This window comes from Electrophorus electricus, chromosome 17, assembly GCF_013358815.1.
Source record: "Electrophorus electricus isolate fEleEle1 chromosome 17, fEleEle1.pri, whole genome shotgun sequence".
NCBI lineage: Eukaryota > Metazoa > Chordata > Actinopteri > Gymnotiformes > Gymnotidae > Electrophorus > Electrophorus electricus.
In genome coordinates, this window is record NC_049551.1 from 13411578 (window position 1) to 13439201 (window position 27624).

General features: G+C 39.1%; 4 protein-coding genes across 6 annotated transcripts in view; all 4 read right to left on the bottom strand.

Annotated features, from left to right (window-relative positions):
• Nucleotides 1-23025, bottom strand: part of LOC113588740 (protocadherin gamma-C5-like) — a 206836-nt gene extending 183811 nt beyond the window's left edge. For 2 of the 3 annotated variants that reach the window (XM_035535502.1, XM_035535501.1), the window contains exon 1: nt 20478-23025. In XM_035535502.1, the coding sequence (XP_035391395.1) occupies nt 20478-22880 (2403 nt within the window). In that variant the 5' untranslated portion in view covers nt 22881-23025. Of the gene's footprint in view, nt 1-3512; nt 6040-20477 lie in introns of those variants that run through there. The other variant, XM_035535497.1, reaches the window with a different exon arrangement.
• On the bottom strand, nt 8447-11147 carry LOC118242838 (protocadherin gamma-A11-like). The gene is made up of 2 exons (XM_035535732.1): nt 8751-11147; nt 8447-8464 (listed from the first exon to the last, which is right to left on the bottom strand). The coding sequence occupies exons 1-2, from the start codon at nt 11145-11147 to the stop codon at nt 8447-8449; spliced, it is 2415 nt and encodes an 804-aa protein (XP_035391625.1).
• On the bottom strand, nt 13585-16058 carry LOC118242840 (protocadherin beta-16-like). The gene has a single exon (XM_035535738.1). The coding sequence runs from the start codon at nt 16048-16050 to the stop codon at nt 13585-13587; it is 2466 nt and encodes an 821-aa protein (XP_035391631.1). The 5' UTR covers nt 16051-16058.
• Nucleotides 23026-23842: 817 nt separating the features above from the next.
• LOC113590526 (protocadherin beta-15-like) lies at nt 23843-26350 on the bottom strand. Its single transcript, XM_035535795.1, has one exon. The coding sequence runs from the start codon at nt 26255-26257 to the stop codon at nt 23843-23845; it is 2415 nt and encodes an 804-aa protein (XP_035391688.1). The 5' UTR covers nt 26258-26350.
• Nucleotides 26351-27624: the final 1274 nt, after the last annotated feature.

Below are 27624 nucleotides of genomic sequence, written 5' to 3' on the forward strand. Positions count from 1 at the left end.
TGTATGCCTACTAGCAGAATAATTATACGGTAAACTTTTATTTCAGAACAACGGAGAACTCCCAGCCGTACTCATTTTGACTATACGGATTCCGTCGGCCTTCAGTTTTCTAAACTTAACAACGCAGTTAACAACCACACTCAGTTTTCTGTTTTCTTCTCCAAATACTTTGTACCATATTTCCTAGTAGAAGGTAACACACACTTGATAACATACATTTGCTAACTCACCAGGAATTTCCAATTTATTGTTGGAAAAACAATCATCAGCTGACAAACGCCAGTGACTCATCAAATGTCATACTAACAAATAATGGATTTAAATTGCAATAAAATATACATAGCCACGATGGATGATTGGTGGAAACACTACTTGTTTAAGTTATCATTTCAAATAATGAAATATGCAATATATTTTAAATAAATGTAGTAAGACTTCACATTTGCAAAGAAAAACTATTTTCACAAACATTGCAGCTTTGCACAAAGGGCTATGTTTTGAAATATGGTAAAACAATTGAGTCAGGACTTTAAATTTAAAAAATAGATAGATAGATAGATAGATAGATAGATAGATAGATAGATAGATAGATAGATAGATAGATAGATAGATAGATAGATAGATAGATAGATAGATAGATAGATAGTCAGTCACAATGCATCTCTGTCTTTGCACATAGTAAAAACACCAGAAGTAGTTAGCAGTGCTTAACATGTTGCCATATAAAATTTGTTTTGGGTCTTGTGTCATAAAACAATAAATCAGAAATTATGAGCCAAAAAGACATGCAAAACAGTTGAGAAAAGCGTCAGTTAAAATAAACATGTGTTGAAAGGCCTACAGCCATGACTGGGCATCAAACCCATGACCCTCAGACATAGACAAGTGCTCGGAGTATTCTGATACCACCAAGACTAATAATGAATTTAGTCAAGAACATTAATAAAATAATTCATATTTAATTTATAAATTGACAAAAAGTGAAGTTTAAACCCAGAAGTACCCTTCTTCTGTAATGTCTACAGCAGAGGTACTGGTATACATTATGTGTAACTATTATTTGTACATTGTAACGTTTGCCCGAGTACCGAAGGGCATGGAGCAGGACGCACAGACTTCCTCGACAAGGACGAACATTTAATTGAAACAAAGACAAGGGCACTTACATGATTTACAAACAATAAACACCACACGGTTAACATGGAACAAACACGATAAACACGGTAACATTTAACACCAACACCTTACGTCAACAATAACTGACAACACTGCACACAATGACAAGAGTTTAAATACCGATAGACTAACACAATACAGGTGTGTGCAGGTGTGGCTATGAAACAGGATCCTCCCACTGCACGTGGCGGGCCAAACCACGTGCTGGCGGGAGGCGTAACGCATGTCTAGTTATATAAAAGACTTTAGTTAGACAAGCATGTACCTTATGCTACTAAAATAATTTTTACTGGATTGTGAAAGTATCGGGAATAAAAGCATCAAATGGTATTCACGGTAAAGTGCATAAGAATTAGAATGGATAACCGAGATTTCCGCAGTTGGTATATGTCTATCTGCCCTTACAGAATGAGCATTGTAAATGCTTCCGGTGCAGACAAACGGCTGGGACAATAGCAAATACACGCCTCTGGAAAATTGTAGTTCAACTGATAACAATTAAGGGATTAAATTATGCTATTCATTGTTGATATATAACGTCAAAAATCATGGAACAAAAGTTATAACCCACGACCAAAGAACTGCAAAGCTCTCAAAGAAGATGCAGTTTAAAGCACAGTAAAAAAATTCGACTCTGCTTGAGGAATGTAGTATGAAAATAAGAATCGCAGAGCAACACGTTATTTACAGTGCATTGAAGAAAATGCTTATTGTTTGAGCAAAGTATGACATTTCATGCTGATAAGGTTCGTGTTTAATGGCCTTACATTTCGGTACGCCCACAACAGATCAGAAGGATCGTAACCTATAATTCCAGTACCATGGATAGCTCCCACGTCGACTCTGGCTCTATAGATTGCGTCAGGCTTCACAATTTTAAGTTGACACAGCTGACGTTAACACAATCTATTTTTCTACCAAACATATTATAAAACGTGTCCTAATAGAACGTAAAGAACACTTGCTAATTAGTGATAGACAAGAACCTGTTCACATGATGAAATGACTGGTGGTGACACTAAATGTTTAAATTATAATTTCAAAGTCACAACTATTCATTATATGTGGAATTAATTTACTTAGACTTTAAAAGATAAAAGGAATACAAAGAGATTAAGCTGTTGTATGAAACATGGTAACCTGTGAAACATTTCTGTCAGGACTTTCAATTACTATCTATTAAAAATCCACATTGCCACAACACATCCCAGTCTGCAAACAGCAACAAACAGAAGTAGTTAATAAGGCTTATCATGCTGCTATAGACACTTTGTTTTGGAAGTTGTGTCATAAAGTAGCAAATCAGCAATTATGAGACAAATAGAGATGCAAAGCACTTGAAAAAAGGTCCAGTTTAAGTAAAAATGTTCTGAAAGGCCCACAGCCATGACAAAGCATCAAAGCCATGACCTTCAGACATAGAAAGGACAGCTCAGTTACCACTAACATTAGTGAGGGACAGAGACAGGAAAAATAAAATAATAATTCTAAATGTACTGTGTAAAATCAAATGTGAAGTTATAAACCTAGAAGCACTGGAAGACATCAGGTGAAATTATGATTTAAAATACACAACAACAGCAGCACCAAAGAACAACTATTATTTATGCTGTTCTATCTCTCTCAAATGGTTGTATTAATATTTCAATGGACACAGCCCAAATAACAAAACCATAGATTTCACATCCCTGATAATATCAACTGAAAGTCTGCTGTCCAGAGCACTGCATAATGAAAGAGAGTTACAGAAAATATTTAGGCTAAAAGCTAAAATATGAATAAACATCCATCAAAAGAAAGATGTTTCTATAAATATCCTAATTTTTTAAAACGTCATAGTTTTTTTTTTAAATGTAGGATCATTCTAGAAACATCCCTCAAAATTAGAAACATGTGTCGTCAATGAATCATGCTAAAATCCAACTATGTATATTAGAAAATGCATATGAACTGGATTGAAACTAATGGACTTCAGGGTAAAAACAAAATGGAAAAGTAAAACATCAAAAATAATTTTTCTGCCAAAGAATTAGCACTAATTAAAATTAGCACTGAACAATGTCCCAGACACAGAAGCAAAGCATAAACACAACAATAGGTTCCATAGAATTTTAGAGCGATATCACAAAATGAAAGAGCCATATGCGGTCAATACTATTAAATGCTAGAAAATTCTGTGAAATCTATATTTAAAGCAGGCAATATTTGAGAAGCACTAAAGCCATTTATATAAAGAGATAAAGTTTGAAAGGGCTGATTCCATATATATTTAATCTAAAATTGTGTTTATATTTCACAAACAGGCATAAAATTTCAATACATCTGGAAATGCTTACCTCAGAATCTGATGAAGCAACAGTGAAGGAATTCTCTTCAAATGGATCAATCTGATTTTGAATTCTGTTGAGGGTATGAGTTGAAGGCAGTGTGTTCTCATTATAAGACGTGACAAATTTGAAGTCACTGCTGCGTGAGCCTGTTGTTAGATATGTGTCATAATTGTAAGAACTGCAGAGAGTTCCAGCTCCCTCCACCTCTGCATAGTTGGGAGGGAGATACGCACTGGGAATGGCGACTGCTCCATCAAACAACAGTCTGGGCTTTCTCCTGTGACAAAACCTCACAGCCAGGATCAGAATAATGAAAGTCAGAAAGAAGGTGGACACAGAAACGAGTGCGATGATCAAATAAGATGTTAGTTTGGAGTTGCTCTCCTCATAAGTCATGTCTTTAAGTTCTGGAACTTCAGCAAGGTTGTCAGAAATAAGTAAATACACAGAACAGGTAGAAGAGAGAGGAGGTTGTCCATTATCTTTCACTGAGATAACGAGGTTCTGCTTCATGCTGTCAGATGCAGTAATGTCCCTCACTGCCCTGATCTCTCCATTGTGGAGACCAATGGTGAAAAGTCCCAGATCAGTAGACTTCACAATCTGATACGACAGCCATGCATTCTGTCCTGAGTCAGCATCCACAGCAATCACCTTGGAGATCAGAGAGCCTGAGAGAGCAGCTTTAGGGACCATCTCAGTCATTAAAGACCTACCCTCTGGAGCAGGGTATAATATTTGTGGAGAGTTATCATTCTCATCTGTTATGAACACACTCATGGTCACATTGCTGCTGAGTGGAGGAGAGCCATTGTCTCTGGCTACAACCTGAACTTTGAACTTTCTGAACTGCTCATAGTCAAATGACCTCACAGCATGGATTACCCCTGTGTCTGCATTAATGGATATAAATGAGGACACTGGAACACCATTGACCTCACTGGACACCAGAGAATACAGTACTGTGCCATTCTGCCTCCAGTCTGGATCTCTCGCACTAACAGAACAGATAGAGGTGCCTGGTTTGTTGTTTTCCATGACATAGGCATTGTAGGATTGCTCTCCAAATACAGGTGGATTATCATTGACATCTGATACCATTAAATGAATAGTCTTGGAGGAGGATAATGGAGGGGAACCTCCATCAGTAGCAGTAATAGTTATATTGTAATAGGCTTCTGTCTCTCGATCCAGTGGGTTTGTTGTTGCCAGGGAGAAATAGTTCTTAATGGATGGATTTATTTTGAAAGGAACATTTTGCTGAATGGAGCAACTGATCTGTCGATTATCTCCTGAATCTTTATCCTGTACATTTATAATGGCCGCCTCAGTGCCCACAATGGCATTCTCAGGGATATGATTGTTCAGAGATGTGATGATCATTTTTGGAGCATTATCATTTACATCAGTGATATCTATAATGACATTTGCAGTGGATGCTAAACCAGATCCGTCTTTGGCCTGCATTCCAATTTCATAGTACGTTCCCTTTTCATAATCAATGTCTCCGATTACCTTGATTTGTCCAGTACGTTTATCAATCATGAATAGCTGTGCTGCATTATCAGCAATGCGACTGAATTCATAAGAGACTGCCCCATTTGCTCCTTCATCAGCGTCTACTGCACTCACGGTAACTACTTCTGTGCCCAACGGCGCGTTTTCCGCTAGAACAACTTTATATACCTCCTGAGTAAACACTGGAACATTATCGTTAGCATCCAGCACAGTGATGTGTATAATAGCAGATCCCGATCTCTGAGGACTCCCGCCATCAACTGCGGTAAGAATCAAATTAATTTCCTTCTGTTGTTCACGATCCAACTCTTTCTTCAATACAAGTTCAGCAAATTTCCTTCCGTTCGCGTTATCGTGTACAGACAAAACAAAATGATTATTCTTCTGGAGCAAATAGTCCTTAATTCCGTTCAGTCCGATATCAGAGTCATGCGCTTCATCCAAACGGAAACTCTGCCCTTTCAAAGCGGACTCGCGAATTTCAAATGTAATGCGCTCGTTAAGAAATTTTGGCGCATTATCATTAACATCCTCAATATTCAGTGAAATGTGGTGAACCTCTAGGGGATTTGCCAACACAAGCTCATAATTCAACATGCAGTTAATTCTTGAATCACAAAGAATTTCTCTGTCGATTGTCTCTGCCACGATCAAATCTCCTGTACTCAGGTTAATATCAGTATACCGTTTGCTGCTGTCCTCCGTGTTTATTCCGGCTTTACGTGCTGACAGTAGCTGAGTATCGAGTCCGAGATCTTTAGCAATATTTCCAATCACATACTGGCGTCTGGTTTCCTCAGGGACTGTATAGCTCAGATCTCCTCGGGCGGCACGCAAATGACAGATAAATAAAGCTATGAGCAGAGAAGATAACGTAAGTGTAAGCTTCCTCCATCCCATGTTGGCTGAGATGAAATGCTTCTCTCTCTTTCAATTCCACTTAACGTTGTTAACGTAATATCTCAATATTTTCAACTAAATCGTATTCGATTTTAAAAAGACCAGACTACTCCATTTTTCCTGGCGACTGCGCTTGCTCTCATAGAATCGTGCAGCTGAATATTTAAGAGATGGGCGGAAAGGAGATGCACCGAAGTGATGGTGAACAGCGACGCTCTGAGTAATTTGGATTTACTACATGTACCGCATGACTAGTCCTACAAAAGACGTCAGTAAGACAAGCATGTACTTTACACTGTTAAAATAGTGTTTACTGGATTGTGAAGTTAACGGGAATAAAAGCAACAAACGGTATTCATGATACAGTTCAGAAGTATTAGAATGAATAACAGATCTTCGCAATTGGTATATGTCTATCTGCCCTTACACACTGAGCGTTGTGAAGGCTTACTGTGCTGAAAACCGCCGGGGCAATAGCGAATTAGACGCAATAGGAAGATCGTTGTTCAACTTATATCAATAAAGTGATTCATTTACTATATTCTTTGTGGATATATAACTTCAGAAATCAAGGAACAAAAATTATAACCGATGAACAAAGAACAACTGCAAAGCTCTCAAATGAAGATGCAGTTTTAAAGCACAGTGAAAATATTTGATTCTACGTGTAGAATGGAAGATGAAAGTAAGAATCGCAGGCAACCAAGTTACGTTTATTGCTTAATATTTTTGAAAAATATAACGTTTCATACTGATAGGATTCGTGTTTAGTGGCATTACAGTACCGTACGCCCACAATAGAATAGATGGCTCGTAACGTATTATTTCAGAACCAAGGATAGCACCCACTGCGGCTTTTGCCCTATAGATTGCGTCGGGTTTCACAGTTTTAGAACATGACAACTCTGACATTAAAAATCTCTACTTTTCTGTTTTTCGACTTAACATATTATGAACTGCGTCCTAACAAAAGGTAACGTGCATTAGCTAATTAGTAATAGAAAGAACAAGCACCAGCTAAAGTTGTTTAAAAAATCAGCAGAACCAATGCTAATTCTACGGGAGTTTCCAATTTACTGATGGAAAAAAAAACAATATGCTTGTTAAAAACTCTTTGGATTCAAAGATTCATACCAACATATTTAATGTATACAAGTTGCAATGCAAAATATATACCCTCTTCACATTATGAAATGACTGGTGGTGACACTAAATGTTTAAATTATAATTTTAAAGTCACAACTATTCATTATATGTGGAATTAATTTACTTAGACTTCAAAAGTTAAAAGAATACCATTCACATACTCTACAGCTTTGCACAAGTAGGCATTAAGCTGTTTTGTAAAACATGGTAACCTGTGAAACATTTCTGTCAGGACTTTCAATTACTTTCCATTAAAAATTAACATTGCAACGGCACATCCCAGTCTATTCACACAGTATCAAACCAAAGTACTTAATAAGGCTCATCATGTTGCCATAGACACTTTGTTATGGGACTTGTGATATAAAGTACCAAATCAGCAATTATGAGCCAACAAGATGCAAAACACTTGACAAAAGCTTCAGTTTAAGTAAAAATGTGCTGAAATTCCCACAGCCATGACAAGGCATCAAACACATGACCTTCAAATATAGAAATGACTACTTGGTTACCACTAATATTAGTAAGAGATAAAGACAGGGGAAAAAAAATCTACATTTACTGTATAATAAGATAAAACTGAAGTTATATACCTAGAAACACTGGGAGACATTATGTGTAACTATGATTTAAAGTAGGCATCAGCAGCAGCACAATGAACAACTATTATTTCTGCTGTTCTATCTCCCTCAAATTGTGTGATCAATGTTTAAACTGACACAGCCCAAATAGCCCAACCACACATTTCACATCCCTGATAATATCAACTGAAGGTCTGCTGTTCAGAGCACTGCATAATGAAAGGGATTTACCAAAATATTTAGGCTAAAAGCTAAAATGTGAATAAACATCCATCAAAAATTATGTTTCTATAAATATTTAAATTTTATGAATCTTTAAAAAAAAAAAAATGTAGGCAGTGGTAGCTCAGGGGTACCTGACTTGTAATCGGAAGGTTGCTGGTTAAAGCCCCCCCACCAAGTTGCTACTGTTGGGCCCCTGAGCAAGGCCCTTAACCCGCAGTTGCTCAAGTTGTATTCAGTCATAATTGTAAGTCGCTTTGGATAAAAGCATCAGCTAAATGCCATAAATGTAAATGTAAATAAAATATAATTATTTTATATAAAAAAATTAAAAATAAATAAATAAATAATAATAATAATAATAATAATAATAATAATAATAATAATAATAATAATAAATGTATGCTCATTCTATAAACATCAATCAAAATTAGAAAAACAAGTCTTTACTGAATCATGCTGAAATCTAACTATGTATGTTAGAAAATTGCATGTAAACTGGAATTAAAAAGAATGGATTTCAGTATAAAAACTAAAAAGTAAAACATCAAAAATAATCTTTGTGCCAAAGAATTAGCGCTTAAATCGGGACTTAACAATGACCCAGCCACAGAAGCAAAGCATAAACACAACAATAGGTGCCAGATAATTTTGAAGAGGTATCACAAAATAAAAGAGCCATATGCAGTCGATACTATTAAATGCTAGAAAATTCTGTGAAATCTATATTTAAAGCAGGCAATATTTGAGGATCACTAAAGCCATTTATATTAAAGAGATAAAGTAGAAAATGGTTGTTTCCATATATATTTAATCAAAAATGGTGCATATCTTTCACAAACAAACAGAAAAGTTCAATACTTCCGGAAATGCTTACCTTAGAATCGGATGAAGCAACAGTGAATAAGTTCTCTTCAAATGGATCAAATTGATTTTGAATCCTGTTGAGGGTATGAGTTGAAGGCAGTGTGTTCTCATTATATGATGCGACAAATTTGAAGTCACTGGTGCGTGAGCCTGTTGTTAGATACGTGTCATAATTGTAAGAACTGCGGAGAGTTCCAGCTCCCTCCACCTCTGCATAGTTGGGAGGGAGATACGCACTGGGAATGGCGACTGCTCCATCAAACAACAGTCTGGGCTTTCTCTTGTGACAAAACCTCACAGCCAGGATCAGAATAATGAAAGTCAGAAAGAAGGTGGACACAGAAACGAGTGCGATGATCAAATAAGATGTTAGTTTGGAGTTGCTCTCCTCATAAGTCATGTCTTTAAGTTCTGGAACTTCAGCAAGGTTGTCAGAAATAAGTAAATAAACAGAACAGGTAGCAGAGAGAGGAGGTTGTCCATTATCTTTCACTGAGATAACAAGGTTTTGCTTCATGCTGTCAGATTCAGTAATGTCCCTCAGTGCCCTGATCTCTCCACTATGGAGACCAATGGTGAAAAGTCCTGGATCAGTAGACTTCACAATCTGATATGACAGCCATGCATTCTGTCCTGAGTCAGCATCCACAGCAATCACCTTGGAGACCAGAGAGCCTGACAGAGAAGCTTTAGGGACCATCTCAGTCATTAAAGACTTTCCCTCAGGTGCAGGGTATAATATCTGTGGAGAGTTATCATTCTCATCTGTTATGAACACACTCACAGTCACATTACTGCTGAGTGGAGGAGAGCCATTGTCTCTGGCTACAACCTGGACTTTGAAGTTTCTGAACTGCTCATAGTCAAATGACCTCACAGCATGGATCACCCCTGTGTCTGCATTAATGGATATAAATGAGGACACTGGAACACCATTGACCTCACTGGACACCAGAGAATACAGTACTGTACCATTCTGCCTCCAGTCTGGGTCTCTCGCACTAACAGAACAGATAGAGGTGCCTGGTTTGTTGTTCTCAGTCATATAAGCACCATAATCTATCTTTTCAAATACAGGTGGGTTGTCATTGACATCAGAAACTGATAAATGAATAGATTTAGATGAAGACAATGCTGGTGTTCCCTCATCTACAGCAATAATAGTTATATTAAAATATGAAACTATTTCACGATCCACCCCAGTTGTTATGATTATGGAATAATAATTCTTTATCGACGGATTTAATTTAAAAGGAACATTTTCTTGAATGAAACAACGGACCTGACGATTTTGCCCGGAGTCTTCGTCCTGAACGTTGACGATGCCCACCTCTGTCCCAGGAATGACGTTTTCAGGGAACGGGTTGATGAGGGACTTAATGACAATCTTCGGACTGTTATCGTTCACGTCAGTGACTTCGACAACCACTTTTGCGTCAGAGGCCGATCCCAGCCCATCTTTTGCCTGTACACGCATTTCATAGTAAGACTCTTCCTCGAAATCTACAGGACCGGTCACCTTAATTTCACCATTAAGCTTGTCCAGTGAAAATATCCTAGCAGCTTTATCAGACATTCGACTAAACTCGTACATTACTTCTCCATTTACACCCGCGTCTGCATCTGTCGCGTTCACGCTTACTACGACCGTGCCCATAGGGGCATTTTCTGGTAGATTTACTTTATACACAGGTTGAGTAAACACGGGAGAATTATCGTTAGCATCCAGCACAGTAACATGTATAACGGCGGTGCCTGACCTTTCCGGATCCCCACCATCTGTGGCTGTTAGAAACAATGTAACCTCCTGCTCTTTCTCGCGATCGAGTTCTTTATCAAGTACTAACTCTGCGTAGTTTCCTCCGTCTGAATTTGTACCGACATGTAAAGAGAAATGACCGTTTCTTCCAAGAGAATATCCCTGAACTGCGTTTTGTCCTAAATCTGCATCGTGGGCTTCTCCCAAGAAAAAAGTAGTCCCCTTAACTGCGGACTCGCTAATTTCGAGTTTAATTTTATCGGAGGAAAATTGTGGTGCATTATCATTTATATCCTGAATTTGCACAACAACGCTATGAAGCTCTAACGGTTTCTCTAGGACCAATTCGTATTTAAGAAGACACATCTGACGCGAGCCGCAGAGCTCCTCTCTGTCTCCGGGCTCCGAAACAATAAGGGCTCCAGTCCGTGTATCTAGCTCACTAAAACGTTTACTGACGCCGTCTGCATCCAAACGTGCATTCCTGGACACAAGTGTTTTAGCGTCCAGTCGGAGATCCTTAGCTGGGTTTCCCACAACATATCCTCGTTTCATCTCCTCTGGAACTGAATATCTTAGATCGCCATTACTGAGATGGAGCGCGAGAATGAGAATAAAGCAAATAGGCGACTTCGACAATCCTCTCATCTTTAGTTCTTTGCGAGAGCTTTTCTCCACGCAGTTATATAAAATCCGTCAGTTTTGTTCAAGTTAAGCGAGATTTCGCACGTTTGCTCTGCATACACATGTCCGTGTAAATGCTGCCGAATTTGCATGTCGCTTCGTCACGGTAATGGACGGGTGGATTTTTCAGCGCTGCGTGTACAGCTGGTAAATAGCAACCCCATGAGTATTTAGAGGAAACTGCCACTGTCGTACAAAAAAAAAAAAAAATCCTCATAAGATCTACCATCGTAAGAACAATAATTAGCATGACGGAAATCATTTTTGAACTTTTTCCGGACAATTGTATTTATACAGAAGATGTCAGTTATCCTGGGCCAAACCAGTTTCACTTACGGCCCAGCCCACTCACTTCATACTAGAAACCACAACATCGTAAACTCGTCACAGGGGTCATCAAGTTGGCACTTCCTTTCATCTGTGTTTCACTGAATTATGCCCACAACATCTCCAGAAAGCTCAGTAATGAGGTCTGGTTCCAGACCCAGCCCTTCCAAGCTCACTTTTAAATCAACCCCATGCAAAACCTCTTTCAATGTAAGCAAACATTGGCCTGTGTGGCGACTAAGGCCGTATCCGGCCCCACTAACACCGCTAATGTATGCTCAGTGCCACCCGTTCCATATGGACTTTACCTACTACACCAGCAAGCATTTCGCAACACAGTGGATGCATATCGGCCTCCCTGGTGACTAAGATGATAGCCAGCCCCATCAGCATACCCAGTGCCACCGTTTCCACCTGGACTCCCATTGTAGACATGACAAAACAATCCACTCACCTGCCCAGTCCCCCACATGTCTGATACATCAGACACCTCAGCCATTCATATGTATAATGCAACTCATCTCAACTAGTCTATGCTCTCTTCATCCTCAACCACTGACTAAACCTTTTTTAGTTATTTCAGATAATTCCTTCACAAGTACCCTTAGTTTACAACCTCTAAAACCAAATTCCACAAGCAATGATGTGGCAGACATAGCTTGAAGTCCCATAGCATATATAGGCCTATAGGCCCACGATCTCTCACCTCAGCCACCAAGCCTGCATATTTCAGGTTTGCCCTTTAAAAAAACTTTATCAGCTGCATCCTCAAATAGAATCATTAACTCTATAAAATAAACTATCCGTTTAATTTTAGAGTACGAAACCATATAGTTAAAGCCAATACATTGTAGGACTTGTAATATATTTTTGTTTTTAACTTACATCTGTTACCAATTTCCTATCTTGCCCATTAACCAACCCTACCGATATTTATAGCCTGCGCTCTGTCTCCAATACAGTGTCCCTTGGGCACAAACCTAATCACTCTATTCGTATCAGTACTATACAAATAATTAACTATGCACTTATTATTGAATAAATATGCTAATAAACTAAGCACTTTATTGTCTCCACGTATTATCATCACCGCGACAAACCTTACATGCGGATAAAATACCCTGCCGCATTCCGACCCCGTTCATTATTTACAACTAGATCTTCTACTATTCAATTTTCAAGGTTTTGTGGAGTTGTAAGGGGGTCGTAGGTCCCTCAACAATTTAATGCAACATTGCCAACAACTCTCGCCAGGTCATTCGTCACGTCTCTAAACTTTCGCAGTGAAGCCGTTGGCCCCGTTTTCCCTGCGACACTTCTGCTGTGCGCTGTTTTTCCTCTTCCTGTTCAAGACTAAATTTTTGTCTGCTCTCTGGCGATGTGGCCTTATAAAATGCTTTACACAAATCACCTCACCCAAGCCCCGATCTTCCCTATGCGTCAAGCCATTCTTAGCCAACCCCACCGCCGCTCATAGATTCACTTGATCCCTGCTTTTGTGACTGATGTGGCCGTTTTTATCACTGCGTCCTTAGACCTTTACAAAAATCATCTTGCGACTTTGCTTTAACACATGTACACTACTCAACTAAATTTGTCACTGGTAGCTCCAGCAACCGTCTCCCATACCGTGCCATGCTACTTAAACAACACGACACTCCTAGCCACTTCCTTACAACCCAGTTCATACACCTCTCCAGCCTCTCTACTTCAGTGATCGCAACCTCATATTCCTTAATGCTGCTCTATACCATCTACCTAAACACTTAACTGGTTTCTCCAATATATAAGGTACCAGTCCTCCTTCCATAAAAAAATAAAATTAAAAATAAGAATAAATAAAATACCATACAACATTTCCTTTCACAACTGAAAAACTTGCTAGGTTTAACCATACTTGCCCACATAAGGTTATCATTTATTCATTTATAGACAAACTAAAAAAAAAAATGTTTTGTCTTCTATATAACAAAATGTATTCACAAACTTTAACTTGTAAATTTACTTACAGTCCAGACAGCATACTAATCATTCTTCATAATAATCGAATGCATCTAATTAACATTAAAATATCCTACATTGGAAATAACATAACAATTTTAGTCAAGGGAAAAGGCAGGCTTACCTCATCTGTTTCTGATGTTCTATTTAATGTAATGACGTTTTCTTCAAGATAATCATTTGGAATTTTCTTCAGCGTCTGACTATAAGACAGTGTATTTTCATTATGAGACCCAACAAATTTGAAGTCACTGGTGCGTGAGCCTGTTGTTAGATACGTGTCATAATTGTAAGAACTGCGGAGAGTTCCAGCTCCCTCCACCTCTGCATAGTTGGGAGGGAGATACGCGCTGGGAATGGCGACTGCTCCATCAAACAACAGTCTGGGCTTTCTCCTGTGACAAAACCTCACAGCCAGGATCAGAATAATGAAAGTCAGAAAGAAGGTGGACACAGAAACGAGTGCGATGATCAAATATGATGTTAGTTTGGAGTTGCTCTCCTCATAAGTCATGTCTTTAAGTTCTGGAACTTCAGCAAGGTTATCCGAAATAAGTAAATACATAGAACAAGTAGCAGAGAGAGGAGGTTGTCCATTATCTTTCACTGAGATAACGAGGTTCTGCTTCATGCTGTCAGATTCAGTAATGTCCCTCAGTGCCCTGATCTCTCCACTATGGAGACCAATGGTGAAAAGTCTCGGATCAGTAGATTTCAAAATCTGATATGACAACCATGCATTCTGTCCAGAGTCAGCATCTACAGCAATCACCTTGGAGACCAGAGAGCCTGACAGAGCAGCTTTAGGTACCATCTCAGTCATTAAAGACTTTCCCTCTGGAGCAGGGTATAATATCTGTGGAGAGTTATCATTCTCATCTGTTATGAACACACTCACAGTCACATTGCTGCTGAGTGGAGGAGAGCCATTGTCTCTGGCTACAACCTGAACTTTGAAGTTTCTGAACTGCTCATAGTCAAATGACCTCACAGCATGGATCACTCCTGTGTCTGCATTAATGGATATAAATGAGGACACTGCAGCACCGTTGACTTCACTGGACACCAGAGAATACAGTACTGTACCATTCTGCCTCCAGTCTGGATCTCTCGCACTAACAGAACAGATAGAGGTACCTGATTTGGTATTCTCTGTCACATATGCTCTGTATAATGTATCTTCAAATACAGGCGGGTTGTCGTTGATATCTGAAACAAATAAATGAATGACCTTGGAAGAAGACAATGGAGGCATACCTTCATCAGTGGCTGTTACTGTTATGTTGTATTGTGCCACTAGTTCCCGGTCAAGTTCTCCATTAGTAACAATAGAATAGTAATTTTTAATTGATGGAATTAATTGAAATGGGGTATTTTGCTGAATAGAACACCTAATTTGTTTATTTAGTCCTGTATCTTTATCCTGAATATTAATTACGCCAACCTCCGTACCTGGCCTTGAATTTTCAGGAACTGGATTCTGTAAAGATTTGAGAAATATAACTGGCGCGTTGTCATTCACGTCATTCACTTTGACGATAACGCTAGCGAATGAAGCTAGACCGGATCCATCTTTAGCCTGTATGCTGAGTTCATAGAGCGATTCCTTCTCGAAGTCCATCTGACCAACCAAAATAATATCCCCGCTGTTCTTATTTAGTTTGAATAATTTGTTTAGCTCTTCAGATGTGTGCCCGAATTCATAGGTTAACTGACCGTTTGCCCCTTCATCAGCGTCTGTGGCTGTCACAGTAGCTAGAACAGTTCCTAAATCAGCATTTTCAGGTACATTTACTTTATATATTTGCTGAGTAAATACTGGTGCGTTGTCGTTCGCATCCAGTATTGTAACTTCAATGACTGTAGTCCCTGATCTCTGTGGCCTTCCGCCATCGGTGGCGGTGAGTATCAATGACATTTTCTGCTGCTGTTCACGATCTAGCTCCTTGCTTAAAACCAATTCACCATACTTCCCTCCACCCGGTCTGGCGTGGACATCAAAAGTAAAGTGTTCATTATTTTGCAACGAATAGCTTTGGACCCCGTTTAAACCGACGTCTTCATCATGGGCACCACTGATTGTAAAACGAGCGCCTTTGTTTGCTGACTCTCGAATTTCAAATTTTATAACATCGCTAGCAAATGTCGGAGAATTATCATTTATATCCTGAATGTGCACTACAATAACATGCAGTTCTAGGGGATTTTCAAGAATCATTTCATATTTCAGAGGACAAACGGTCTTTGGTCCACATATTTGCTCTCTGTCTATTCTCTCTGCAACAACTAGATCACCGGAGCTTAAACTGACATCACAGTAAACTTTTCCATCATCATCGACATCTAATCGCGCTTTGCGTGTTGACAGGATTTTTGCGTTTATTCCGAGATCCTTAGCAATATTTCCGATGACATATCCAACATTTGTCTCCTCTGGCACCGAATAGTTTATATCCCCTTCACTCGCGCGTATGAATAGAACAATCAAGCCCGTCAGTAACCGGGTCACTGATGATTCGGATCGTCTTTTGTACTCCATTATTCCTTTAATGTCTTGGAACGTCCAGTTTCCTTGTGTTTTCAGATATGAACAGCTTACACATACAATCCAATTACATATATGCTCACAAGATCAAACGCCACAAGCGACACGTTCCAGTGTCGTCGTTATACTGATTCCACCCTCCACCCTGTCCAGCCAGACTAACCAGCAGTGGGTGGAGAAAAATATTTCCCTCGAACGCAAACGAATAGCGACCCTCTGTGCATTTTCTAGAAACTTCAGTATGAGATGCCAAAATATCTTTCGATAACAATGAAAAAATTTTCACTTCACTCCACTCAGTACGAAACCACTTTTACATATACACATAGGAAGGACATTTAGTGTAACATTTAAAACAAGCGGACAAGTATATGGACATTTTAACATATTATAAAAAAAAAAAAGGAAAGTATTTTCGTTTAAATTGTCAAAATGTAAACTGTATGCCTCCACACAATGCAGCTTACAGTGGACTAAATGTTTTCGATTCTGTCCACCCACCAGAATATATATATATATATATATATATATATATATATATATATATATATATATATATATATATATATATATATAACACACACACACACACACACACACACACACACACTACAATAACGACACCACCGCCACCAACGGACGGACTAGTCTGCACACTGACAATATTTAGGTTTTGGTAAAAGGCGTGGTTTTACACTGTATTATCACGATTCATTTAACAAGTTCTTATTTATTTTCAGCTGAAGAATGATTTTGCTCTTAATCACACTGTTTGGCACAATGTGTTTGGTTGTTCACTGACTCCAATGCCAGGCATTGCCATATAAATATTAAATAAAATTAATTTTAAAAAATAATAAAAATTGCTAATTGCTCTAAAAAAGTGTTATTTATAGATAATACGATAATAGAACCATGCAATGTAGATCATAAATCACTCATCTTACCTTCAGTATTTCGCCTGCATCAGAGAGATTGATTATGTTTAGATCATCTAGGCTTTTCCTTAGAGTACTATCAGCAGGAAGTGTGTTTTCATTATATGATGAGACGAATTTGAAGTCACTTGTGTTAGATCCTGTTGTTAGATATGTGTCATAATTGTAAGAACTGCGGAGAGTTCCAGCTCCCTCCACCTCTGCATAGTTGGGAGGGAGATACGCGCTGGGAATGGCGACTGCTCCATCAAACAACAGTCTGGGCTTTCTCCTGTGACAAAACCTCACAGCCAGGATCAGAATAATGAAAGTCAGAAAGAAGGTGGACACAGAAACGAGTGCAATGATCAAATATGATGTTAGTTTGGAGTTGCTCTCCTCATAAGTCATGTCTTTAAATTCTGGAACTTCAGCAAGGTTGTCCGAAATAAGTAAATACACAGAACAGGTAGCAGAGAGAGGAGGTTGTCCATTATCTTTCACTGAGATAACGAGGTTCTGCTTCATGCTGTCAGATTCAGTAATGTCCCTCAGTGCCCTGATCTCTCCACTATGGAGACCAATGGTGAAAAGTCCTGGATCAGTAGACTTCACAATCTGATATGACAGCCAAGCATTCTGTCCAGAGTCAGCGTCCACAGCAATCACTTTGGAGACCAGAGAGCCTGACAGAGAAGCTTTAGGGACCATCTCAGTCATTAAAGACTTTCCCTCAGGTGCAGGGTATAATATCTGTGGAGAGTTGTCATTCTCATCTGTTATGAACATACTCACAGTCACATTGCTGCTGAGTGGAGGAGAGCCATTGTCTCTGGCTACAACTTGAACTTTGAAGTTTCTGAACTGCTCATAGTCAAATGACCTCACAGCATGGATCACTCCTGTGTCTGCATTAATGGATATAAATGAGGACACTGCAGCACCGTTGACTTCACTGGACACCAGAGAATACAGTACTGTGCCATTCTGCCTCCAGTCTGGATCTCTCGCACTAACAGAACATATAGAGGTGCCTGGTTTGTTGTTTTCTATTATATAAGCACTATAGGACTGGTCAACAAATACCGGTGGGTTGTCGTTCACATCTGACAAGGACAAATGAAGTGTCTTAGAGGAAGATAATGGTGGAGTGCCTTCATCTGCTGCCATAATAGTAATGTTGTATTCCGATATGAGTTCTCTGTCGAGTGGAGCAGAACTCACAATTGTGAAGTAATTTTTGATTGAAGGTCTTAATATAAAAGGAACATTTCCCTGAATGCTGCATCGGATCTGTCGATTTTTCTCAGAGTCTTTGTCTTGAACATTAATAATTCCTACTTCAGCACCAGGTGGCGCGTTTTCAGGTATTGGATTGTTCAAGGATTTTATGTGTATGGTTGGTGCATTATCATTAACATCCATAATATCAATAATGACCTTAGCAAAAGACACAAGTCCCGCACCATCTTTACCTTGAATCCTTAATTCATACGTTGTTTGTCTTTCGTAATCTAAATTGCCATTTAAAATTAAATGACCTGTTACCGAGTCGAGGGTAAACAACTTAAGCACGTCTCCAGATATGTGTCCAAATTCGAAAGTCACCTGACCATTCGCGCCTTCATCAGCATCCGTGGCGCTCACTGTAGCAACTACCGTACCAACCGGAGAATCTTCACGCAGACTCACCTTATAGACCGGCTGGCTAAAGACGGGTGAATTATCGTTTGCGTCGAGTACAGTAACATGTATAACGACAGAGGCGGATCTAGGCGGATTACCTCCATCGACAGCGGTGAGGAATAATCGTAGCTCTTGCTCCTGTTCACGGTCCAGCTCGTTCTCTAAAACTAACTCGCCGTATTTTTCCTCGTCCGGCTTATTGTGGAAAAGGAAAGAAAAGTAACGATTATCTTGTAATTTGTAGCTCTGAACGGCATGCGCTCCTATGTCCGCGTCATGTGCTTCATTTACAGCATAGCGAGCCCCTTTCAGAGCTGATTCTCTGATCTCTAATTTAACCACAGCGTTTGCAAAAATCGGTGAGTTATCATTAATATCCGTGATTTCTACCACAACGCGATGTAACTCTAGAGGATTTTCAAGAATTACTTCATATTTCAACGTACAAACAGTCATGAGCTCACAAAGTTGCTCTCTGTCTATTCTCTCCGCTACAATCAGAGCTCCAGTGTTCATCTCTATGTCACAGTAACGTTTGCTGCCATCCTCGACATCCAAACGCGCTTTACGCATTGATAATGATTTTGCATTTACTCCAAGATCCTTGGCCAGATTCCCAATCACAGATCCGATCTTTCTCTCCTCCGGAATAGAATAAGTAATATCTCCATTTGACGCCACAAACAAGAAGAAAATATGCACCACCCCAAACAAAAAATACTGGACAGGAAATCCAATTAATTCCATATTCCTTCCCAAAATTAGAACAAAATCTGTGCAGTTGGTTAAATGCTAAAGTCCGATTCTGCTAATATGTCAAAATGTAATATCCAGATAAAAGACAATGTCGGAAACAATCGAGTACAAGAAAGAAACCAGATACTGGATGAATGGCGTTGCCTTCTACACCAGTTTAACACCTCCCCTCAGTTTACATATTATTTCTCTCCATTGTAGGCTGGTGAACAGCGACTCTGTGTGCTGTGTCATAAAACTGCATTCCAATATAACAGAAATCTGACGAAAACATAAATAAGAACCCAAAACGTGGGAGCTATAACCCATAAATTCCTAGAACTGACCAACTGTGTATCCTAAGATTTCCTACCGTTTTTTTTTTTAATGAAAAACTACTAAATGTATTCACTAATAAATAAACAAAACAAAGCAAAATTAGTTAATAAATAAACAAACCATCCAATGGACGTCAACATGAAAGAATTCCCTTTCCGGTTGCTTTTCAATACGTAGTACTGAAGTCGAGCAAAAACATTACGATAAATATTAATTTGTTTGTTATACTGATATTCAGAACCATATAACTCAAACAGGTTGTGTAAATCCGAACCAAATATGCAAAAGAACGAACGGACGAATGAATGAGCGAATGAATGATTAATGAAAGAAATGAGCGCTCCTTATTGATTGTTTACACTACAGTGGGGCCGAAATTAAGCAAACGCGTTTTAACAAATATTCATTAGCTTGTTGTATTGACACTGACAACCACATAAACCAAAATGTTAATGTAAATTAAACAGCATAAGGGCACGAAACAACATATTAGACATCGAAGTCTTTGGGTCACGGTGGACCCATTAAATGGTTATTAGATAAAACGCGCGCTGAAGAAGGATTATGTAATTTCGGTTAATAAATAAACATGACGAAACAATGCCAATGAAATCCACAAAGTTTCTGCTACAAATAGACGCTGAACTATGCCAACACAGTAAAATAAATTAATAACATGCAGTTAGACTAGAGAAATCTTAAGGAAAAGAAAAGAACATTAATATTTCACAAAAGGAATCTTACCTCTAATATTTCGCCTGCATCAGAAAGACTAATCATATTTGAATCATCTCGATTCGTCTTTAGAGAACCATCAGCAGGAAGTGTGTTGTCATTGTACGATGAGACGAATTTGAAGTCACTTGTGTTAGATCCTGTTGTTAGATATGTGTCATAATTGTAAGAACTATGGAGAGTTCCAACTCCCTCCACCTCTGCATAGTTGGGAGGGAGATATGCACTGGGAATGGCGACTGCTCCATCAAACAACAGTCTGGGCTTTCTCCTGTGACAAAACCTCACAGCCAGGATCAAAATAATGAAAGTCAGAAAGAAGGTGGACACAGAAACGAGTGCAATGATCAAATATGATGTTAGTTTGGAGTTGCTCTCCTCATAAGTCATGTCTTTAAATTCTGGAACTTCAGCAAGGTTGTCCGAAATAAGTAAATACACAGAACAGGTAGCAGAGAGAGGAGGTTGTCCATTATCTTTCACTGAGATAACGAGGTTCTGCTTCATGCTGTCAGATTCAGTAATGTCCCTCAGTGCCCTGATCTCTCCACTATGGAGACCAATGGTGAAAAGTCCTGGATCAGTAGACTTCACAATCTGATATGACAGCCAAGCATTCTGTCCAGAGTCAGCATCCACAGCAATCACTTTGGAGACCAGAGAGCCTGACAGAGAAGCTTTAGGGACCATCTCAGTCATTAAAGACTTTCCCTCAGGTGCAGGGTATAATATCTGTGGAGAGTTGTCATTCTCATCTGTTATGAACATACTCACAGTCACATTGCTGCTGAGTGGAGGAGAGCCATTGTCTCTGGCTACAACTTGAACTTTGAAGTTTCTGAACTGCTCATAGTCAAATGACCTCACAGCATGGATCACTCCTGTGTCTGCATTAATGGATATAAATGAGGACACTGCAGCACCGTTGACTTCACTGGACACCAGAGAATACAGTACTGTGCCATTCTGCCTCCAGTCTGGATCTCTCGCACTAACAGAACATATAGAGGTGCCTGGTTTGTTGTTTTCTATTATATAAGCACTATAGGACTGGTCAACAAATACCGGTGGGTTGTCGTTCACATCTGACAAGGACAAATGAAGTGTCTTAGAGGAAGATAATGGTGGAGTGCCTTCATCTGCTGCCATAATAGTAATGTTGTATTCCGATATGAGTTCTCTGTCGAGTGGAGCAGAACTCACAATTGTGAAGTAATTTTTGATTGAAGGTCTTAATATAAAAGGAACATTTCCCTGAATGCTGCATCGGATCTGTCGATTTTTCTCAGAGTCTTTGTCTTGAACATTAATAATTCCTACTTCAGCACCAGGTGGCGCGTTTTCAGGTATTGGATTGTTCAAGGATTTTATGTGTATGGTTGGTGCATTATCATTAACATCCATAATATCAATAATGACCTTAGCAAAAGACACAAGTCCCGCACCATCTTTACCTTGAATCCTTAATTCATACGTTGTTTGTCTTTCGTAATCCAAATTGCCATTTAAAATTAAATGACCTGTTACCGAGTCGAGGGTAAACAACTTAAGCACGTCTCCAGATATGTGTCCAAATTCGAAAGTCACCTGACCATTCGCGCCTTCATCAGCATCCGTGGCGCTCACTGTAGCAACTACCGTACCAACCGGAGAATCTTCACGCAGACTCACCTTATAGACCGGCTGGCTAAAGACGGGTGAATTATCGTTTGCGTCGAGTACAGTAACATGTATAACGACAGAGGCGGATCTAGGCGGATTACCTCCATCGACAGCGGTGAGGAATAATCGTAGCTCTTGCTCCTGTTCACGGTCCAGCTCGTTCTCTAAAACTAACTCGCCGTATTTTTCCTCGTCCGGCTTATTGTGGAAAAGGAAAGAAAAGTAACGATTATCTTGTAATTTGTAGCTCTGAACGGCATGCGCTCCTATGTCCGCGTCATGTGCTTCATTTACAGCATAGCGAGCCCCTTTCAGAGCTGATTCTGTGATCTCCAATTTAACCACATCGTTTGCAAAAATCGGTGAGTTATCATTAATATCCGTGATTTCTACCACAACGCGATGCAACTCTAGAGGATTTTCAAGAATTATTTCATATTTCAACGTACAAACAGTCATGAGCTCACAAAGTTGGTCTCTGTCTATTCTCTCCGCTACAATCAGAGCTCCAGTGTTCATCTCTATGTCACAGTAACGTTTGCTGCCATCCTCGACATCCAAACGCGCTTTACGCATTGATAATGATTTTGCATTTACTCCAAGATCCTTGGCCAGATTCCCAATCACAGATCCGATCTTTCTCTCCTCCGGAATAGAATAAGTAATATCTCCATTTGACGCCACAAGCAAGAAGAAAATATGCACCACCCCAAACAAAAAATACTGGACAGGAAATCCAATTAATTCCATATTCCTTCCCAAAATTAGAACAAAATCTGTGCAGTTGGTTAAATGCTAAAGTCCGATTCTGCTAATATGTTAAAATGTAATATCCAGATAAAAGACAATGTCGGAAACAATCGAGTACAAGAAGAAACCAGATACTGGATGAATGGCGTTGCCTTCTGCACCAGTTTAACACCTCCCCTCAGTTTACATATTATTTCTGTCCATTGTAGGCTGGTGAACAGCGACTCTGTGTGCTGTGTCATAAAACTGCATTCCAATATAACAGAAATCTGACGAAAACATAAATAAGAACCCAAAACGTGGGAGCTATAACCCATAAATTCCTAGAACTGACCAGCTGTGTATCCTAAGATTTCCTAACCTTTTTAATGGAAAAACTACTAAATTTATTCACTAATAAATAAACAAAACAAAATACGTAGTACTAAAGTCGAGCAAAAACATTAAGATAAATATTAATTTGTTATACTGTTATTCAGAACCATATAACTCAAACAGTTTGTGTAAATCCGAACCAAATATGCAAAAGAACAAACGGACGAATGAATGAGCGATTGAATGATTAATGAAAGAAATGAGCGCTCCTTATTGATTGTTTACGCTACAGTAGGGCGGAAATTAAGCAAACGCGTTTTAACAAATATTCATTAGCTTGTTGTATTGACACTAACAACCACATAAACCAAAATGTTATTTAAATCAAACGGCATAAGGGCACGAAACAACATATTAGACATCGAAGTCTTTGGGTCATGGTGGACCCATTAAATGGTTATTAGATAAAACGCGCGCTGAAGAAGGATTATGTAATTTCGGTTAATAAATAAACATGACGAAACAATGCCAATGAAATCCACAAAGTTTCTGCTACAAATAGACGATGAACTATGCCAACACAGTAAAATAAATAACATGCAGTTGGACTAGAGAAATCTTAAGGAAAGGAAAAGAACACTAATATTTCACAAAAAGAATCTTACCTCTAATATTTCGCCTGCATCAGAAAGACTAGTCATATTTGAATCATCTCGATTCGTCTTTAGAGAACCATCAGCAGGAAGTGTGTTGTCATTGTACGATGAGACGAATTTAAAGTCACTGGTGCGTGAGCCTGTTGTTAGATACGTGTCATAATTGTAAGAACTGCAGAGAGTTCCAGCTCCCTCCACCTCTGCATAGTTAGGAGGGAGATACGCGCTGGGAATGGCGACTGCTCCATCAAACAACAGTCTGGGCTTTCTCCTGTGACAAAACCTCACAGCCAGGATCAAAATAATGAAAGTTAGAAAGAAGGTGGACACAGAAACGAGCGCAATGATCAAATATGATGTTAGTTTGGAGTTGCTCTCCTCATAAGTCATGTCTTTAAATTCTGGAACTTCAGCAAGGTTGTCAGAAATAAGTAAATACACAGAACAGGTAGCAGAGAGAGGAGGTTGTCCATTATCTTTCACTGAGATAATGAGGTTCTGCTTTATGCTGTCAGATTCAGTAATGTCCCTCAGTGCCCTGATCTCTCCATTATGGAGACCAATGGAGAAAAGTCCTGGATCAGTAGACTTCACAATCTGATATGACAGCCATGCATTCTGTCCAGAGTCAGCGTCCACAGCAATCACCTTGGAGACCAGAGAGCCTGACAGAGAAGCTTTAGGGACCATCTCAGTCATTAAAGTCTTTCCCTCTGGAGCAGGGTATAATATCTGTGGGGAGTTATCATTCTCATCTGTTATGAACACATTCACAGTCACATTGCTGCTGAGTGGAGGAGAGCCATTGTCTCTGGCTACAACCTGGACTTTGAACTTTCTGAACTGCTCAAAGTCAAATGACCTCACAGCATGGATCACCCCTGTGTCTGCATTAATGGATATAAATGAGGACACTGGAACACTGTTCACCTCACTGGACACCAGAGAATACATTACTGTGCCATTCTGCCTCCAGTCTGGGTCACTAGCACTCACAGAACAGATAGAGGTGCCTGGTTTGTTGTTTTCCACGACATATGCACCATAAACGTGCTGTCCAAATACAGGAGAATTGTCATTTATATCTCCAACATGGATGTTCAAAGTTGTAGTTGAGAACAGGGTAGGGGTACCTCCATCAGTTGCCGTAATTGTGATATTATATTCGGCGATTTGCTCGCGATCAAGCAAAGTGATAGTTACTAATGTGAAATAGTTCTTAATAGATCGTTGTAATTTGAATGGTAAGTTGATGGGGACAGAACAACTGACTCGGCTGTTTTCACCAGAATCTTGGTCTTTCACATTTAAAATGGCAACTTCTGAGCCAACTGCAATGTTCTCTGGAATTGGGTTTGTTAACGATTTCACCATTATTACCGGCGCGTTGTCATTAACGTCAGCTAATTCAATCAGGACTTTGCAATGGCCGGTCTGTCCTCCGCCATCCTCCGCTTGTATTTCTATTTCATATGAAGAGGCACTTTCGTGGTCTAGTTGTCCAGTTACTGAAATTTCACCGTTGTTTTCGTCAATTTGAAATAGATTATTGGTATTGTCAGAAAGGTGATTAATATAGTACGTTATTTGTCCATTTGCGCCTTCATCCAAATCAGTCGCGGTTATTTTGATAACGGTTGTTCCAGGCGCAGAATTTTCAAATAATTGTGTCCTGTACAAAGACTGTGAAAAAATCGGGGCATTGTCATTGACATCTTGGACAAGCACCTGGATAACAACCGTACCGGAACGAGGAGGATTTCCCCCGTCCACGGCAGTTAGTATCAAAGAAAATTCCCCTTCTATTTCACGGTCGAGGTTACTTTTCAATATAATGTCCACATACCTGTCTTTACTCGTTCTTGCGTCCATGGAAAAGTGCTCGTTTTGACTAAGAATGTAACTCTGAACGGAATTTATGCCAACATCCAGATCTCGGGCACGAGCTATTTGAAATTTACTTCCAGTCGGTACAGTCTCGCTGATCTCAAGCTTGATTGAGTCTTTCGGGAAGGCAGGCGTGTGGTCGTTAACATCCTGTACCTCTAAAATCACGTTGTGAAGCTCTAGAGGATTTTCAAGAATAAATTCAAAATGTAAAACACATGGCGTCATGGTTCCACAGAGTATTTCTCGGTCGATTCTCTCCAAGACAAATATATGCCCAGAATCCAAGTCTATTCCACAATAACGTTTATCACCTTGATAATCCAGTCTTGCTTTGCGATAACTCAAACCTTTAGAATCCAGATTGAGGTCTTTGCTTAGACTTCCAATAATGTATTTTGTCTTTGTCTCCTCCAGGACAGAATAGCGAATGTCTGCGACAGCGACTCGGTCGAGGAAGAAATAAAATATAATAGCCCAAAATTGCCATTTGCATGGCAACGATGCTGCCGCATTCATATTTTTTACGTCTTAGAAGTAAATATTTGTGAGGATAATTCGGTAATAAATCTTTTCACCAGTATATTCTATAACGTATTGATAGACAACTTCTTTTTGTTCAGATAATAATGAATCGCCGTGATGACCTTAGGGGAGGAAAACATGCAGGGAATGGGTGTGTTTCTGAGCCTGAAAATGTAAAATTGGTGAAGAGCGACACGATGAGGCGAAATAAGAACAAAGAACATTAAATATTATAACTCAAACAACTACCGATAGTATACGTTTTAAAAGTGTATACAATTTTTAGATGTAAATGTGCTAAAATACAAATAAAAGAAACGTCAAAAACGCAAAGACTCACTTACAAGTGCTAAAGCGTTGCTTTTAATATGTAAAATAACTTAACCTCCTTTTTTGTTGTTAAATATTTTACAATAATGAACCTGTAGGCGTGAGAGGACATTTACAGTACCACGGACAGCGCTGCCGGGCCATTATTCGCAAATTAAACATCTCCAGTCCATAACGGGATAAAACTGGAAACCGCAAGCGAAAATAATAAAATCTTAATTTTAATTACCCATATCAATTTAAATATGTTACTAATATAATTTCTTATAAATATTTTTAAAACACGGTTTATATTATAGTTATACAAAAATCACAAAACAATTACAATAGTTATTTGTGATGAACGCATCCAATGCTACGACTCACCTAGTTTCCAGTGTCATAGCTAAAAGTGAGGACTAAATGAAGAGATAGATGCTGTTAATAAGACCGTCAGCGAAAACTGTTCACCAATGTTTGGTGTACAAAACATCAGTAAGCTGCTGGAAAGGTCCTCTAGGAATGGATTTGGCACTTCCCATGACTAGAAGTGACTTGAACGACATCAGACAGATCCAATGACCTACCTAACCCACCGGGTTTACACGCATCCACAGGGACGCTCATTACTTCTACAGAAGCTCTTTATTACTATAGTTGTTTGTATCACTACTTCAGAGTGACTTACAATGTTTTGTTATTTTTATTTGCACCACAATGATTATCACTATGGCAAGTCTAAAGCAGGAGTATTGAAATCACAGTCTTCCAGGTTCTAGGCATTTTCCATCCTCCCTTTACTTGGCTTCCAGGTCTATTGACAAAATGGCCAGTCAGTCCACCAGTCATTTCAACATCCAGGACCAGAAATTGGATACAAGGTCCATAGATGCGCTGATCTTAAAACAACAACAACAACAACAACAACAACAACAACAACAACAACAACAACAACAACAACAACAACAACAATAATAATAATAATAATAATAATAATAATAATAATGCTCCTCCAGAAACAGTATAAAAAAGTCAAAATAACAGTAACACAA

Bases quoted from the DNA above. Each gene is read 5' to 3' on its own strand.
- LOC113590526 (XM_035535795.1), bottom strand. From the start codon at position 26,257: ATGAATGCGGCAGCATCGTTGCCATGCAAATGGCAATTTTGGGCTATT.
- LOC118242838 (XM_035535732.1), bottom strand. From the start codon at position 11,147: ATGAGAGGATTGTCGAAGTCGCCTATTTGCTTTATTCTCATTCTCGCG.
- LOC118242840 (XM_035535738.1), bottom strand. From the start codon at position 16,050: ATGGAGTACAAAAGACGATCCGAATCATCAGTGACCCGGTTACTGACG.